Source organism: Gymnoscopelus microlampas (assembly GCF_963454915.1).
Source record: "Gymnoscopelus microlampas genome assembly, chromosome: 15".
NCBI lineage: Eukaryota > Metazoa > Chordata > Actinopteri > Myctophiformes > Myctophidae > Gymnoscopelus > Gymnoscopelus microlampas.
The window spans coordinates 36379925-36394965 of record NC_139952.1 but is presented as its reverse complement, the minus strand read 5'-3'; the positions used below and the strand labels follow the sequence as shown (position 1 = coordinate 36394965).

At 43.4% G+C, this 15041-nt stretch overlaps 2 protein-coding genes across 2 annotated transcripts; both read right to left on the bottom strand.

The window, feature by feature from the left end:
* Positions 1 to 151: 151 nt before the first annotated feature.
* On the bottom strand, positions 152 to 5318 carry LOC311061772 (zinc finger and BTB domain-containing protein 22-like; the record flags this gene model as incomplete). Its single annotated transcript, XM_084080464.1, has 5 exons — positions 5166 to 5318; positions 3044 to 3277; positions 1386 to 2150; positions 904 to 1173; positions 152 to 436 (listed from the first exon to the last, which is right to left on the bottom strand). The coding sequence occupies exons 2-5, from the start codon at positions 3275 to 3277 to the stop codon at positions 152 to 154; spliced, it is 1554 nt and encodes a 517-aa protein (XP_083936590.1). The 5' UTR covers positions 5166 to 5318.
* A 1371-nt stretch (positions 5319 to 6689) lies between these two features.
* Positions 6690 to 14507, bottom strand: LOC311062052 (carboxy-terminal kinesin 2-like). The gene is made up of 17 exons (XM_084080820.1): positions 14422 to 14507; positions 14191 to 14271; positions 13388 to 13492; positions 12992 to 13094; positions 12537 to 12596; positions 11752 to 11980; positions 11185 to 11350; positions 10797 to 10985; positions 9913 to 10026; positions 9441 to 9524; positions 9134 to 9331; positions 8756 to 8920; positions 8405 to 8543; positions 7958 to 8097; positions 7641 to 7714; positions 7450 to 7525; positions 6690 to 7110 (listed from the first exon to the last, which is right to left on the bottom strand). Exons 2-17 carry the CDS (start codon positions 14194 to 14196, stop codon positions 7066 to 7068), a joined length of 1893 nt encoding a protein of 630 aa, XP_083936946.1. The 5' UTR covers positions 14197 to 14271; positions 14422 to 14507; the 3' UTR covers positions 6690 to 7065.
* Between the last annotated feature and the right edge of the window lie 534 nt (positions 14508 to 15041).

The window sequence follows — 15041 nt, the reverse complement described above, 5'->3', positions numbered from 1 at the left end:
GTCCATGTTGCCACGTTTGCTTATTATAGGCGACTTTGGGCTTTTTTTTTCTTTCTTTTTTAATGTGGTTGCGCTTTTTGCGCTTGTTTCTAAACAAGCTTGTAGTTGCTTGTTTCCTAATGTTGTTTAAACCAGTGGTTCTCAACCATTTTCATGTCAAGGACCCCCAACTTAACATGTAATTTGTCCCTAATCCCCATCTGAAAATGTTTTGTGCCAGGGAGCCCTGTACCAGATTTGTGTTGTTAGAATGTTTAAAAAATATTCCAAATATTCCACAGGCTGCAGACTGTACCTGTCCCAGCAGGGCTGAGACGGCCCGGTTACTGCTCTGGCTCGGGCCCCCTGCGCTGTCGTGAAGGTGCTGGGCTAGAGTTTGGTCCATGAGGCTGCTTTCAAACTTGAGGTAGTCTTCTGAAGTATGGCAGTAGTCCACCTGCAGAGGAATGGGGAAGTGGAAGGTGGGGGTGGTTATGTCCAAATCTTTTAGAGGTTAAAATAATATGCATATATATAATACAAATAATACATAATATGTTGACTTACTTTGAAAAGTAACAAATCAACAGAGAATGTGTCAATTGAGAAAGTTGTCCACATGCTTGCCTTTGACACTGGGCCTGGTGGCACTGATTCAAAACACAAACCTTAACCTTAACTTGACCCATGTCAATTTAGCTCTATTTCTGTTTTCAGGAGTGTACTGTAACTATAAAGATGAATCCCAAGAGATTTAATGTTTATATGTCATCATTTGTTGATAATGATAAAAGAACCACATCATTTTCATTAACCACTTTAGCCCTTCAGAAATACAAAAAACAGATTTCTTAAAAAATAAATACATGTCTATAATTGATTTAATGTCTATAATGGCATGGCCAAAATAGGTCCTACGCTGACCTGTGTGTCCATGTCTGTGTCTGCTCTTCCCCCCAGCTCGGCATGCAGGCTCCGGACGTTGGAGATGTTGAAATTGCTTCTCTCCCTCTCCCTCGCCATCTCCATCTCCCTCTCCTCCTCCTCATCCTCATCCTCGCCCCCCTCGTCCCCGGACACCACGATGAGGTCGTCGTCATCGGCGCGCTCCGTCTTCACCACCACCCACTGCTTGCGGGGCATGATGCTGGGCTGGCTGTACGTGGGCCGCTTCTGGGCCAACTCGTCTCCATCCTGTACGGACCACAGCCGATGCATACAGAAGAATAGAACGATACAAAATTTTTTAACAACATGTTACGTAACAAAGTACAATAATGTATATTACATATACAAATAATATGTATATTATTTATAGGTATGCAATGAGTTGAAAGTGTGTGAAATAAAGTATTCTGTGTGTGTGTGTGTGTGTGTGTGCGTGTGTGTGTGCGCGTGACTCTTGCCTGATAAGATGACACGCCGAAACTATCGCTGACCCCGACTTCCTGCTCCAACCCCGAGTTCATCTTCTTCCTCCTCGCGCTCCCTCCTCTTTCCCTCTTCCTCTGGTGGTACACCACCTCTTCCTCTTCCACCTCCACCTCCTCCTCCTCCTCCTCGTCTTCCTCAATGAGGAAGGCCTCCTCTCCCCCGGAGGGGGTGCAGTAGCCGGGGGTGTGGTTGGCGCCGGCTCCGTCTCCCGAGGCCCCGGCGGTGGCCGCTCCGCCTCCCCCGAAGCCGCCGGCGTCCCTGGGGCTGAAGTAGTTGGTGCTGCTGGGCGACTGGCTCTCGCTCAGGGACGGGTGGCTGGGGGGCTGCGGGGTGCGCTGGGGGTCGTTGGACCCCACGGCCTGTCCTTGACCGCCGTCACTACCGCCGCTGGCACCTCCGCCTCCTGCCCTCATCGACAACCCGCCGCCGCCACTGCTGCTGGATGGTCCCGCTCCGCCGCTGACGCCACCACCCGTCTGAACGTCCTCCCCCCCGCCGCCTCTGGTCCCTCCGCCCCCCCCGCCGGCCCCCGTGGCGGCGCGGCCTTCTTTGAGCAGCTCGGTGCACTTGTCCACGATGTGCCACATCTGCAGCACGCTGCCCACTGTGAGGTAGTTGACGATGTCCTCCCGCAACATGCGCAGCTGGCCCGTGTAGGCACAGCTCAGCACGCTCTCGAACGCCAGCGGGTCCATCACGGCGGGGATGCACACGGTGGACATGTTCTTCAGTAGTACCTGAGGGGGAAGGGGGGGGGGGGTACAGGTTGTGATGAGTATGAGTGTAATGCTTGTTTCATTCTCTTCATGCACTATTCTCTCTCTCTCTTCCCCCCCCCCCTTTTCTACCTCTCTCTGCCTTTGTCTCTCTTAACCGTAACCACTTTCAACCTGGCATCTTTTTTTTGGGCATGTCATTTTAGGTGGAAATTGTAAAAAATAGGTCCGGGCACTTAGGCTCTAATATAGCCTGACAGCGCATCGCGGGTTCGAGTCCCGTTCCTGACAATCTTTGCTCCATGTCTCTCCCCATCTCTCTATCCCTGTTTCCTGTCCATCTTGTCCATTTTAAAATTATAATAATAATAAAAAGCGCAAATAGCCTTCAGTATCTACAGGTTGAGATCTTGTAGATCAGCTATTTTCCGCTATTCGTCATATGATGAAATATGTAGGGCATAAGTTGTTAACTCCACCCAAAGTACCTCCTTCCTGCCTGATGCTGGTGAATTTTGATTATGTAAGTTTGTCCCACTCACACTGGCAGGTAGCCAACCATCGTTTACTGGTCCTAGACTGCATATAAAGTTGATGTTAAAATGGTAAGAATCGGAGGAAAAAACAAAGACAAGAATACAATAAATAAATGGATACAGAAAGGGTAAAAACATTCTATTTCACTTTATACATTTTTTGACCAACTGCCTGTCCCTGTCATGAACACAAATGTATGTGGAGTGCATTTGTCGCCTTTCTAGGCAGAAACGGCGGCGTCATTGTTTTGCTACTGATGACAGCATGCAAGAAAACGATCGATAGATCAATAAGAGGACAGATTGATCGGTACTACCTAGACCGGCAGAAGAAATAAACAATGAACTTCTATGTGCCCCCCCCCCCTTTCTTCCAACCTGATCATGGAAGTAGGGTGAGGATGCGGCCAGGACACAGCGATGGGCCTTGAACACCTGTCCCTGGACCTGGATAGAGAGGTCACAGAGCCGGCCCTCCTCCCTCTGCCTGTTGAGGCTGTCCAGCACGGAGGCCTGGGCGCTGGGGAAGCACACCTGCACCATGGACCCCGTGGGGGTGCCGCTGGACCCTGAGCTGCTAGTGCAGCCCGCATCCGCAGACAGGGACTGCATCTGGGGAATTGAGATCAAGTTACAACCTCACATGAAATGATGACCGATAAGTGGTATTAACATTTAACATTTAACCCATTAACACTTCTCCTAGAAACAAGTCCCCAGGACTTTTTGTGTTATCCTTTAGCCTTAATGTCTGACTGTACCTTGTGCTGTTTACATGTTTTACTAATAAAAGTATTCAATTCAATTCAAAAGACAGGCTGTTCTCAAAGTTGGGTCTTGGGGCACTCAGGGGTCCCCCTTTGACCCACTTGAGCAGGGTTTCAGGGGGTCCCCAGGGAAATAATCAGTTTAACTACTTCAACCCTAATTTGTCCATTTAAAAATAAAGATTGTGGGAAAATGTTTTTTTTAACAACACTTTTTGGCATAAATTATTTTCTGATAGCGGTCCGCAACCAAATACAATTTGGGGGTCCTTGACATGGTGGAAATATTTGAGAACCACTGCTCTAGATTATACCACTTATAATATGGTAGTATAATCTACAGTAAGGCACCTGCTTTAATCTCTCAATTGCTACTTTCTTGTGTCAACCTTGTTTACTATCAAGATTCTAGATGAACATAACAGCATGGTCATGCACAGCTTGTTATACACTACTGTCTACTAATGTATCTACAAAAGTCTTTGTGTACTTCTTTACCCTCATTGATAAATTGATTGATTGATTGATTGAATACTTTATTAACAGTTTGCAGATTGTACGGTTTACAATGGTTATCAAAAGGAGAACACAAAAGCCCTATCGGCTTGTTTCCATCGTGGTCATGTGTACATTTATAAAGACAAAAACATGTCTATATATTGTTTAATTCATATACCTTTCCATACTCAGTGAGGTAGCTATATCAAGGTACAGTAAAAGTGCAACAGGCAGTGCACCTGCAGATGAAATCAAAGTTGCCATACTGCCTGAACAGAGCGCTGAATATGAATGAATGATGTGTATATACTGTACATGAATGCCAGAATGTTTCTATTTCACTTAATAAACTGTCCATGTTGTTGGTCCTTCACCAATGCCACCAGATTGGCATAGGAAATGACATAATACTGGCACTATATAAAGCTTCTACATTGGGGTATAATCAGTGGTGGAAAGTAACTATAGTACAATTGAGGTACTTTTGCTTTACTGGAGTATTTCCAATTTTCTATACTTTTACTTTTACTTCCACTACATCTCAGAAGCAAATACTGTACTTTTTACTCCACTACTAACTTTAGTTACTAGTTACTTTGTAGATTTTGATTATCATTACAAAACATACATTAACCACTTCAGCCCTATATACATTTCGGCCATTTGAAAATATCAGATCTACAAGCTCACAATGCGTCACCATGCGACGCATTGTGAGCTTGTAGATCGGCTATTTTCAAAAGATTTTTCATACATTTTATACATTTGCAAACTCGTGAAAATGGGGAAAATTGAGTACTTTTACTTTTGGTACAAGTATATTTTCATGCCAATACTTCTGTACTTTTACTCAAGTAAATGTTGAATACTGGACTTTTACTTGTAACATGAGTATTTCTACATTATTACTTCTATTATTTATTATTACTTCTATTACAAGAAGAAGTCTGGTCCAGTGGTTCTCAAACTGGGGTCCAGGCAGGGACCATCAGGGTTCCTTGAAGGGGGGTTCCAAATTGACCCTTTTGCAGGTCTGTAACTCTGAGAGTGTGCAAATGGGACCCAAATGGACCGGGTCCATTTGGGTCCCATTTGCACACTCTCAGAGTTCTGGTGGTCCTTGAAATCAAAAGGTTTTGAGAACCACTGGATGATGCTAGCCTGTTAGCCATAGCTCAAGTGGGCTTGCAAAGCTAAAATGCATGCAATACGTGTCGAGAGATCATTAAACTCACCGATAAAGATGACGCCCACTCCTCTTCGTCACAATATGGCCGAGCTTCTTTTTGCTCAAGGGAAGCCCGATTCGGGGGGCTTGTCACAGTCTTAACCTGCCCCTAAAGTTTGAGGCAAAGCTTTGCTGAGGATGTTGCTGTCCATCTTGTTCTGCTGCGGACAGACAGCATTAAAAGGGACGCGTCCCCTTTAAGGGCATTCCAGACAGACGAGCCAGACTTTAGCCGACAGAAAAAAAAGAGACCCAGCAGCACAGCTGTCTAGACTGTTCCCATGGAAACATGTGATGATGTGAGTGTGTGTGTGTGTGTGTGTGTGTGTGTGTGTGTGTGTGTGTGTGTGTGTGTCTCATCAGGTGGTTGCTATGCAATGCGGCCAATAAAAAGCACTTGTTATACATCGTTTTGTAACCTGTGTTTCATTCAAGTCAGAGTATTGGGGAGTGAAGTATAGATGGTACCCAGACATTTTTAATTTCAAGGACCCCCAGTCTGGTACAGTATGCTATGCCAGTGGTTCTCAACCCTTTGCGGCCCACGCCCCCCTGCCAAATAATTATATTTGCACTGGGGACCCCCCACCCTGACAAGCACTGTAGGAGTTCAGGCATTACATTTTGTCTCACAACGCGAATCACTCTGAGCTTGTAGAGCGGCTATTTTTATATAACATTTTGGACCTGCAAGTGTCCAACATTTGGTTCCATTTGTACACTCAGTTAGACCTGTAAGGGTCCATTTGGTCCCTAACTATGTATCATTTAGCTGGAGGGGGCCTGGAATCCCCTAAAGGACCCATATATAGACATAAGGGATTTCACGACGACAAATGTGGGATTTGGTAACAAACATGATAAATAACTCTCATTACAAATGTAAGCATTGCGTTGACCCATCTCCTACATAATCAGTGGTGGAAAGTAAGTTTACTCAGGTACAATTTTGAAGTATTTTTTTACTTTACCGGAGCACTTAGAATTCAATACTTTTACTCTACTACATCTAAGGCAAAAATCATACTTTTACTCCACTATACTAATTTCAAAACTTTAGTTACTTTGTAGATGTGATTATACATAACCTTCAGACTTCACTCAAAAAGTGAAACTTTATATCAGTTAGCACAGTAATACCATGGTCAGTACACCAAATACTAGCAGTTTTGGCACACTGGGCAGGTGCCAAGTCTTGCTGGAAAAACAAATCAGCATCTCCATAAAGCTTAACATACAGAGCGGAGGCACAAAGTGCTCTAAAATATCCTGATAGTTGACGTTAAGGTTAGTGCGTCGTACATGCATGAGCAAAAATGGATCGACATGCTCCACGCTCCTGACAGAACTTCTTAGCTGCCATTTTTTAATAACAGGGACACCAGGTTTAAAGGTGTTTTTTTGCCAAAGTGTTCCACACATTTAACCCTCCCTGCCTCTGAAACTACTCCATGAACCACTCTAAATGTCTTGTTCATCTTCTATGTAGTGATGAAACAAAACATCCCAGTCAGAAAGTAACAACACAACATGTGGCATGAAAAACATTTATTGGACACTTTTTAAAAGTACAAATGTTAAAAAAAGAAAACCGCAGATTTACAAGGTCACGAGACGTTGCATTGCGACAGGTCGCGAGTCATTTTCACACAATCGGTCAGTTAAAAAAAAAAGAAAAAGAGATAACTGCTTTAGACAAACATTTTTCCCCCCCAGCAACAATAAGACAGCATAATATAGGTCTACGTATAATATGGCTGCATTATACGCAATTACAAAAACATATAATATGCACATACTATACGCAATTAAAACTTCGAGTGGAGGGCAACAATTTGAGGTTCCAGAAGGACCACCTGAAGCCGGTGGAAGGACAGGCCAATGCGTCATCCGAGGCATAGCGACGGCTACTTCCTATTTGCTGTAGCCGTGCCAATGACGCAGTCATTCACCTGGAAAAGAACAAAAAATGTTATAGATGATAGAAGTTCACCAACACCGACTTGACATGAACAAAAGTCAAAATACGAGCAACACTAGTGAAGCATATTAACAGTCATCTTTTGAAAAAATATAGCATGGTTCTCAAATATAGGATTGTTTACCAATTTTACATATATTTTCAAAAATGCTGATCTTCTAGCTCACAAAGTTACTTCTATTTTTTTCAAATACAGTGCTTAATTAATTTATTATGTTTGGTTACCAGGGAGACAGATTTGTGTTTTGAACCCCAGTTTAAATGGTTACAAAGTGTGCTCAAGAAAGAATACGTAATAAGTACCACCCACCTTGCTAGCAAACCTCAGAGAGTTCAAAGTCTCCCCAAAGTTGTCAGTCTCTGGGGAGATGTTGGCAAACATCAGCCTGATGGGGTGAGAAAAAGACAGTAAAAATCAGTCATAATGCGTTCTGACAATGTGTGTACAGTTCAGAATAATTATGCTCTGTGCACAAAGCACAGAGAGTTCAGCAAACTCACGTTTTGCTGTTTCCTCCCAAACATCCCTGCAGAAGGTAAGTCAGTTTGGAGTTCCTGTATGGAATGAAACTCTCCTGGAACACAAGGAAAGTATTGTTTTAGCCTGGCTCCAAACCAGAAGTTTTTCCTTACCAACACAAGGCATCATAAATATTTCCAAGAAGGCGTTACGCAATGCATAAGTGAACCCCAAAACTCAATTATATTTTCATCAATATTAAAGATGCTCCAGTCAAAAAAGCACCAGACTTGGAAATTAAACAAGTGAGTGACATTCAATTCAGCATCAGATGAGCAGGGTTCAGAGAATCACAGACCTTGTTTGCCAGGGCAGTGATGACAATGCCCAGGTTGGTGAGGGAGCCGTTAATGGCCGTCATTTCTTTGAAGCGGTCGCCTTGAGCCTGGCTCTTCTGAACACGCTCGCTGCCGGCCAAGTCCACCAGGCATAGGGTAGCTGTACAGAGTACATAGTCAGTGATAAGAAAAAGTTGGTTTGAGAAAAATAGTTGAATAATCAAGTCAATAAAATTGTAGCTTGAAAACCCATCAATGAAATTTTAAAGCAATTTGTACAGACAATTTCACGGACTCTATGAAACACAGGTTCCCAGATCAGAATTGAACATTACGTTATAGGGTTGGTGCAGTAACCAAGCAAGCAAAACGCGGACACCAATAAATTACACGAAGACAGGGATGGAATGTTTCACGCAAATGATTAGTGATTAAGTGGCTGAAGCCCCCTTTTAAATGATACTCACAGTTGCACTTCAGGTCCCTGTCCGCGTTCTCTCCCACGATGTCAAGCTGGAACACGGAGTGGGAGCGGGAGGAGCGGTCATTGACGCTGGTCTGAGCGGTGGCACGATTCTGGTTTGCCAGGGCTATCAGCTTGTTAACCTGACATGGGGTGACATAGAATTGGCATATTCAGTCAGCTTGGAGAGAAATGAGCATGATGTGGCACTTCAGGCCACCACCCAGCTATTGGACTTATTTTTAAATAGCAACTGCTTTAGCGAACTAAATGGGGACACTAGGTTGAAAGTGGCAATGTAAGAAATATTACACAGGACAACTACTGACATAGAAATATAAGTGTGCTGCTGTACCTTGTCCTCTGAAGTGACCTTCTTGTAGGTGAGGTTTGTGACGGTCACAGTGTTGTTGGCAGCCTTCCGGATCTCGTGCTCAGGCCGGTTGCTGGCCTTGCCGGTGTACAGCAAGTCACGCAGAGTCTCATTGTAAATCTCCACGAAACTTGCTGTGAAGGAGAACTGAGGGGAAACGGGGAGGATTATTGGTGAGAAAACTTTTCCTCCACAAATAAGGTTAATTGAAAACCTAGACCAAAGTACATTTCAACTTTAAGTACTGTCAAGCGTCAGATCACCCCCAGACTCACATTTAGTGTGAGGATATTACAATAGTAACCAATATTTCACCCAGATGCCTTTCTGGAGGAAAAAGAAACCCACAGGATGACTGACCTGCCAGCCTTGCTCCTCCAGTTTCCTTCCTGCCTTAAACACCTGCTGGACTGCCCGTGGAATGACTCCCCTGCCATCCTCCGTGTCTTCTCCCTCCATGGTGTGCGTTTTGCCGCTCCCCGTCTGGCCGTACGCGAAACAACATACATTGTAACCATCCAGGGCCGACTGCACAAGGAGGGAGATCTCTGCAAAGACCTGGAGGAAGGAGAGAGAAACAAAAAAATATAAACAGCTAATTAAGAAGTCTTAACATAGCCAACAGGTCAGTGAGTGAGAATATATATAAACACATATATATAAATACCTCTTCCTGTGAGCAACGGGGCCCAAAGACTTGGTCAAAGGAGAAGGAGTAATTCTTCTGCGTGTCTGTTCGGCCTGTATGAGACTGAAGGGTACAAATAATTTAGTTGATGCCATGTCCAGCGACGATAAAGTATATAAAGGAACATTGCCAATATGAATCCAGTGACGACAAAGCAAGACACGGTCCAATAACTGTTACACCCAATGTAGTTCTCAGACTTCATGGGGTCAGTCTGGGGCATCAGTAGTCTATTCTAAGACTACAGATTTGGGCAAAGTTTCAGACTCGACCATAAACCCCATTCACTTTCCCTTTAAAAAAAATAGCCCATGTACAAGCTCACAACGGGCCATGGCGCATCACAAGCTTGTATATAATAGTCCAAGTATTATTAGATTAAAGTTCAGTGTTTAATCTTTTTTTATGTCAAATTGGTCCAACCAACTGATAAGGGCATAATGGGACTCACCTCCTCACTCTTGGCCAGAATCAGGGACTTGTTGTCATGAGCAGGGAGCTGGATGTGACTATCCATTCCTCCAGCCATCAGAGGGCGCACTCTACAGAAAACTCTGATGTTGCCCTATAGAAGGAAACCAGTTTGTTTGAATTCAAAACAATGACTTGTCAGGGTAAAGAAAATATTGCATACATACTCACAATAGACTGTCTATATACACACGTATATGATATTAAGAAATGAGAGATACAGTTAAGTGCACACATTTTATAATAAGGCTTATAATAAATTAGGGCTACAGCATGTGTGTTACGTTTAATACCAGACTCTTAGAACTGAACCAGAGAAGAGTGGCTCATATCTCTCCACAAGACTTGGTAGAAAAGGAAAGCCGCACACCTGTCCCATTTACAGTCCAAAAGATACCAGCACTACAACTGATGCTCATTACTGAATGCAATTGTTCCCCCTCTAGTATTTTTTGTTAGTAGGGCAGGGCTGGTGTAGGAAGGTTAAGGAACTGTAGTATTACACCTGTCAGCAGTATGTATTACTTTCAGTAAAACAAAAAATTCAAAACGCTTAGAACAATTGTCCGTTTAGGTCAACAAGTAACTGTTCATTCATCACCGTCTTTGAAAGAGCATGCAGTACTCAAGAAGCCTCAACCCATGATGAGTTACCTTTCAACTGAGGTTGAAGTGCAATCTTCAAGGAAAACAAACACTGAATTTGAAACATTACATATTGCAATCCACTGCATTACAAGCTGTGAGGGTTCACAATTATGGGCATATCTTGCGTGTACCGGTGCACTAATGTCTATGGAGAGGCAAACAGAACACCCTTCTCCATCCCTCTATGCAGCCAGAGCCCTACAATGGTAAACCTGCCTTGAGTTCCTGGATGATGTTATGTAGGCGCCGACGCTCCATCTCGCCAAAGTGCAGCTCATCCTTCTGGCGGGCTACAGTCTCCTGGTGAGCAGCCAGCTTCTCCTCGGTCTCTTGGAGTGTCGTCTGGGTACAACTGAAGCTCGTCTGGACACAAGTCAGGCTGGACTCGGCTGCAGACAGCTTCACCTTTAAGAGAAGCGGAGAGAACATTACATTTTAAGAACCATAGGTTTCAAGTCAACTGAATTTTAATTTAGTCTGTCCATAATGCCTAAAAAACCCAATAAACCTTGGGTGGGGAAAGCAAAAGAGACAGTGTGTTCAAGACAAGTTCAGAGGCTTTATTTATTAGAAATGAAATGCATGGTAATGATGAATAGCTTACCTTTAGAGATTGCAGCTCTCTTTCCACATTGTCTCTGAGGGTCTCTGTGGCCTTGTGCTCCTGCTCCAAATGCAACAGCTGCCTCTGTAGCTCAACATTGTTGCCGATTGCATTTTGGAGATCAGCTTTGACCCCAGACAGGACCTGTAGCTCCACCTCATACTCACTGGTGGGGAAAACGCACGGTTTTATTGGCCAAAAACGAAATACCGTTACTAGAGCCCAACCAGTAATTATGCAGATGATGTGTCCTGATATTTCAGCACTTTCAACCTGGCGTCCCTATTTTGGCAATGTCATTATAGCTTTTTACATTTTTTGAACAGGGCACAAGTGGTTAAATGAAATAAAGTTTAGTTTGCGTGTATCATTTATTTGTATGAACATTTAACTTAATTACAATGAATACACAATTTGATATATGCATTACGTACCTAAAGAAATAAACTAAGATGGACATTTATTAATTTTTAAACAAAACATCCGTTAAATATTGATAATCAGTGGTCAAGGACTCGCCACAATCGGTCAGGCTCAAACCATTACATCCCTAGTGATATGACATACCTGAGGCGACTCTGCAGGGTTCTGATCTTACAGTCCTTCTCGGTCACTGCAGCCTTCAGCGACACGTTGTCTTGGGCAGAAGATTTGACTTTGGTCTGGTATGTGGCGAGCTTCCCCTCCATGTCAGCGACCTTGCCTTTTAAGTCCCAGCTGGGTCGCTTTGCCCCCGCGGAGGGCGCTGACACACCTGCTTTTGGAACTGTGGCTGAAACGGGCCTTTTAGAAACACCTGTAGGACATCAGAATGTGCGTTAGTTTTATTTATTACTTTTATACCAACAGGTTTGGTTTAACAATGTGATGAACTGAAGAGCAAATCAAGCCGCAAATATCTTTCCTGCCCTTTGTAGTCATTAGGCGTTGGAACCATTAACCCCGTTCAGGCATAAGAGCGGGTCATGGGGCCACGCAGTTTTGTTGCTTTAGCTTCTTTTGTGCAGGGCAGCACAAAGACAATGTGGGTCTATGGGAGACACCCAGAGCTACTGGGGTGTAATCAGCTCGCTGGAGGCCTTCCTGGGCTCTGTGCAAAAAGTCTATGCTTAGCAGGGCAGTGTTCAAAACTGCACAAAGACTAGGGTTGATATCTAGGTCTGGGGAGATTCCTTTTGATTAGGTTACCCAATCTAGGTCGTTGTGCCTCGTGTTTAGCACTTGACAATTATAATCAGCCATCTATTGCCGTTTGTGGCCTGGCTCTGACATCGCAATACTATGGGTTGCTTTTAACAGTTTAACCTCTGTATGCAGACAATAGATAAATTAGATGTATGCAGACAGTCTACCTCTAGAAGGCCCAGCAGCAACGGTCGCAGCAGGAGGCGCCATGGATCTGGCTGGTTTAGCTGAGAGGCAGAGGCACAAAGGTTGACAGTGGTTACGATATTTAGATAGCATGTTATGTAGACAGCTGCCAGGTCATTGGTAGACCTGGCATCCTATAGTGTGTATAGCTTCAAATTGACAGATTAAACTGATGATAGGTTCTTGGTTTACCCATGATCCTAGATTACCATTTCTATGCATTTGATGGATTACCTTGTGTTATCCATACTAAATCACTCTGGATTAAGTCTGCGAAATGCCTAAATTGTATTCATAGAACTAAAATCAAAGCTGAAATTCATGTCAAATGCAAGACATGGTCCTAAAGATGGGTTGGACCCACAAATCTTACAGGGCACCCATATAGTTACATTTGTACACGGTCAGAGTCTCTCACTGAGCATTTTCGACTTACACACAGAGGGTCTGGCGGTGGCTGTTGTGGGTCTCTTGGAGCCGATGACAGTGGCTGCTGCCTTTGGTCTGACGACCGCCTCTGGGTCCTTGCGCTGCCTTTTCTGCAGGAACAGAAAAGGTTAGGGATCAGAACAATAAACTGCCAACGAACGGCATTATAAATATAGTACAACCACAACTTTCTCCCAGCCCTTGTGGTTGCCATATTTAGCAGGAAATTCAAGCAATTTACAAAAACATACTAAACTTCAGGTGGTCCTGACCTGGGAGTGGGATACAAAAATGTACACAAGGCTAGGCTATTAAGTCACGGGGCATTCTAGTAATCCCAGAGTGACCCCTTACACGATGGTCAAGTATTTACAGTATAATTAGGAATGTTTGCAACACAAACCTGGGCAGGCTGGCTTTCATGGTTTTCTGCAGCGTTAGCCAGGATCCTCTTTGTGGAGCTCATGGGCAAGGGTAGACGAGAGACCGACTTGGGAGGGTCTGCGTTCTGTTGGATATTATATACACACACACACACACATAATAATTTAAGTTAATTATAGCAGACCTAGCCTCGGATCAAGACTACACCTATGTAAAATACATCTATGATAAAGTAACTAAGTGCATTTACTCAGTACTGTACTTGGTATTTTTACTTTACTGGAGCATTTTCAATTTTCAGTACTTTTACTCCACTACAGTCCAGAATGACACAACGCATTGTGAGCTTGTAGATCTGCCATTTTCAAAAGCTTTAACACATTTGAATACTTGAGAAATGTCATGTGACATTCTGCATAATGAGTCAGCTTTGGTCCCATCACATGTTTACAGAAGTGGGTGAAATTCGTTTTTGTGCATAGTTCCCATCGTATCATTATGAGTACTTTGATAATGAGTACTTAAGTACATTTTATACCAATAAAGTTGTACTTTAACTCAAGTACATTTTGAATTCCGGACTTGTACTTGCAACAGTATTTCTACATTGCAGTATTGATACTTTTACTTAAGTAAAAAACACTGGCATTTAAACGATTCTTTTTGCATAGATACAAGTCAGTCAGACTTGATAAAATACACCTATGATAGTCTTGAACCAAGGCCAGCAAGGATCCACCCAAAACATAACAATCCAAAGTTATAATTTATTGCCATATGGGTGTCGTGTATTTGTAAATAAACAAAGTTAACAGCACCCACCTCCATGTTGTAGTTTCGTTTGCTCTCCTAGTTTCTCAAGACTGCTAAAGCGAACAGGGTAGCAGATTGGTTGTTTTTCTCCTAACAGACAAGAGGATTGTTAACTCACTACACACACAGTATAGAAACAAAGTGGACATTTTTCATCGTCAGCATATGAGACAGAAACCCGTATAATGCCCTGGTTGGCTGCCCGTTATGAATTACGTATAAATTAATTCGTTTCCCTACTGTGTTTGCTGCTGACTTCAATGAATTCTCCTCTCCGGCTGTAAAAAACTACCAAACAAACGCCTGATGGATGGATCCGCTGCAGCTGCAGCCGTTTGGATTTAAACTGGCCGGTTGTTTGGTATCTGCTCAGCTGATTGGTTGAAACAGCACATGCACGCTCCGCCTCCGCGGCCATGCGCATGCCTGTGTCCATGTTGCCACGTTTGCTTATTATAGGCGACTTTGGGCTTTTTTTGTTTTTGTTTTAATGTGGTTGCGCTTTTTGCGCTTGTTTCTAAACAAGCTTGTAGTTGCTTGTTTCCTAATGTTGTTTAAACCAGTGGTTCTCAACCATTTTCATGTCAAGGACCCCCAATTTAACATGTAATTTGTCCCTAATCCCCATCTGAAAATGTTTTGTGCCAGGGAGCCCTGTACCAGATTTGTGTTGTTAGAATGTTTAAGAAATATTCCAAGTATTCCACATTTTATGAAAATAAAAAAAGAATAGCAGAGCAACAAGCTACAACACTTGTAGATCGGTTATTTTCAAATAGCCGGTTTCTTTTGGACTTGTTTTCCTAGACCTGTTTGCTTATTTCTCTCACAAAATGTGGCAACACTGGCTTGCGCGTTCG

Coding starts and splice junctions, on each gene's coding strand:
- LOC311062052 (XM_084080820.1), bottom strand. Junction 10,027..10,796: donor ACATCATCCAGGAACTCAAG/GCAGGTTTACCA, acceptor TTCCTTCTATAG/GGCAACATCAGAGTTTTCTG. Junction 9,332..9,440: donor CCCGTTGCTCACAGGAAGAG/GTATTTATATAT, acceptor TCCTTCCTCCAG/GTCTTTGCAGAGATCTCCCT.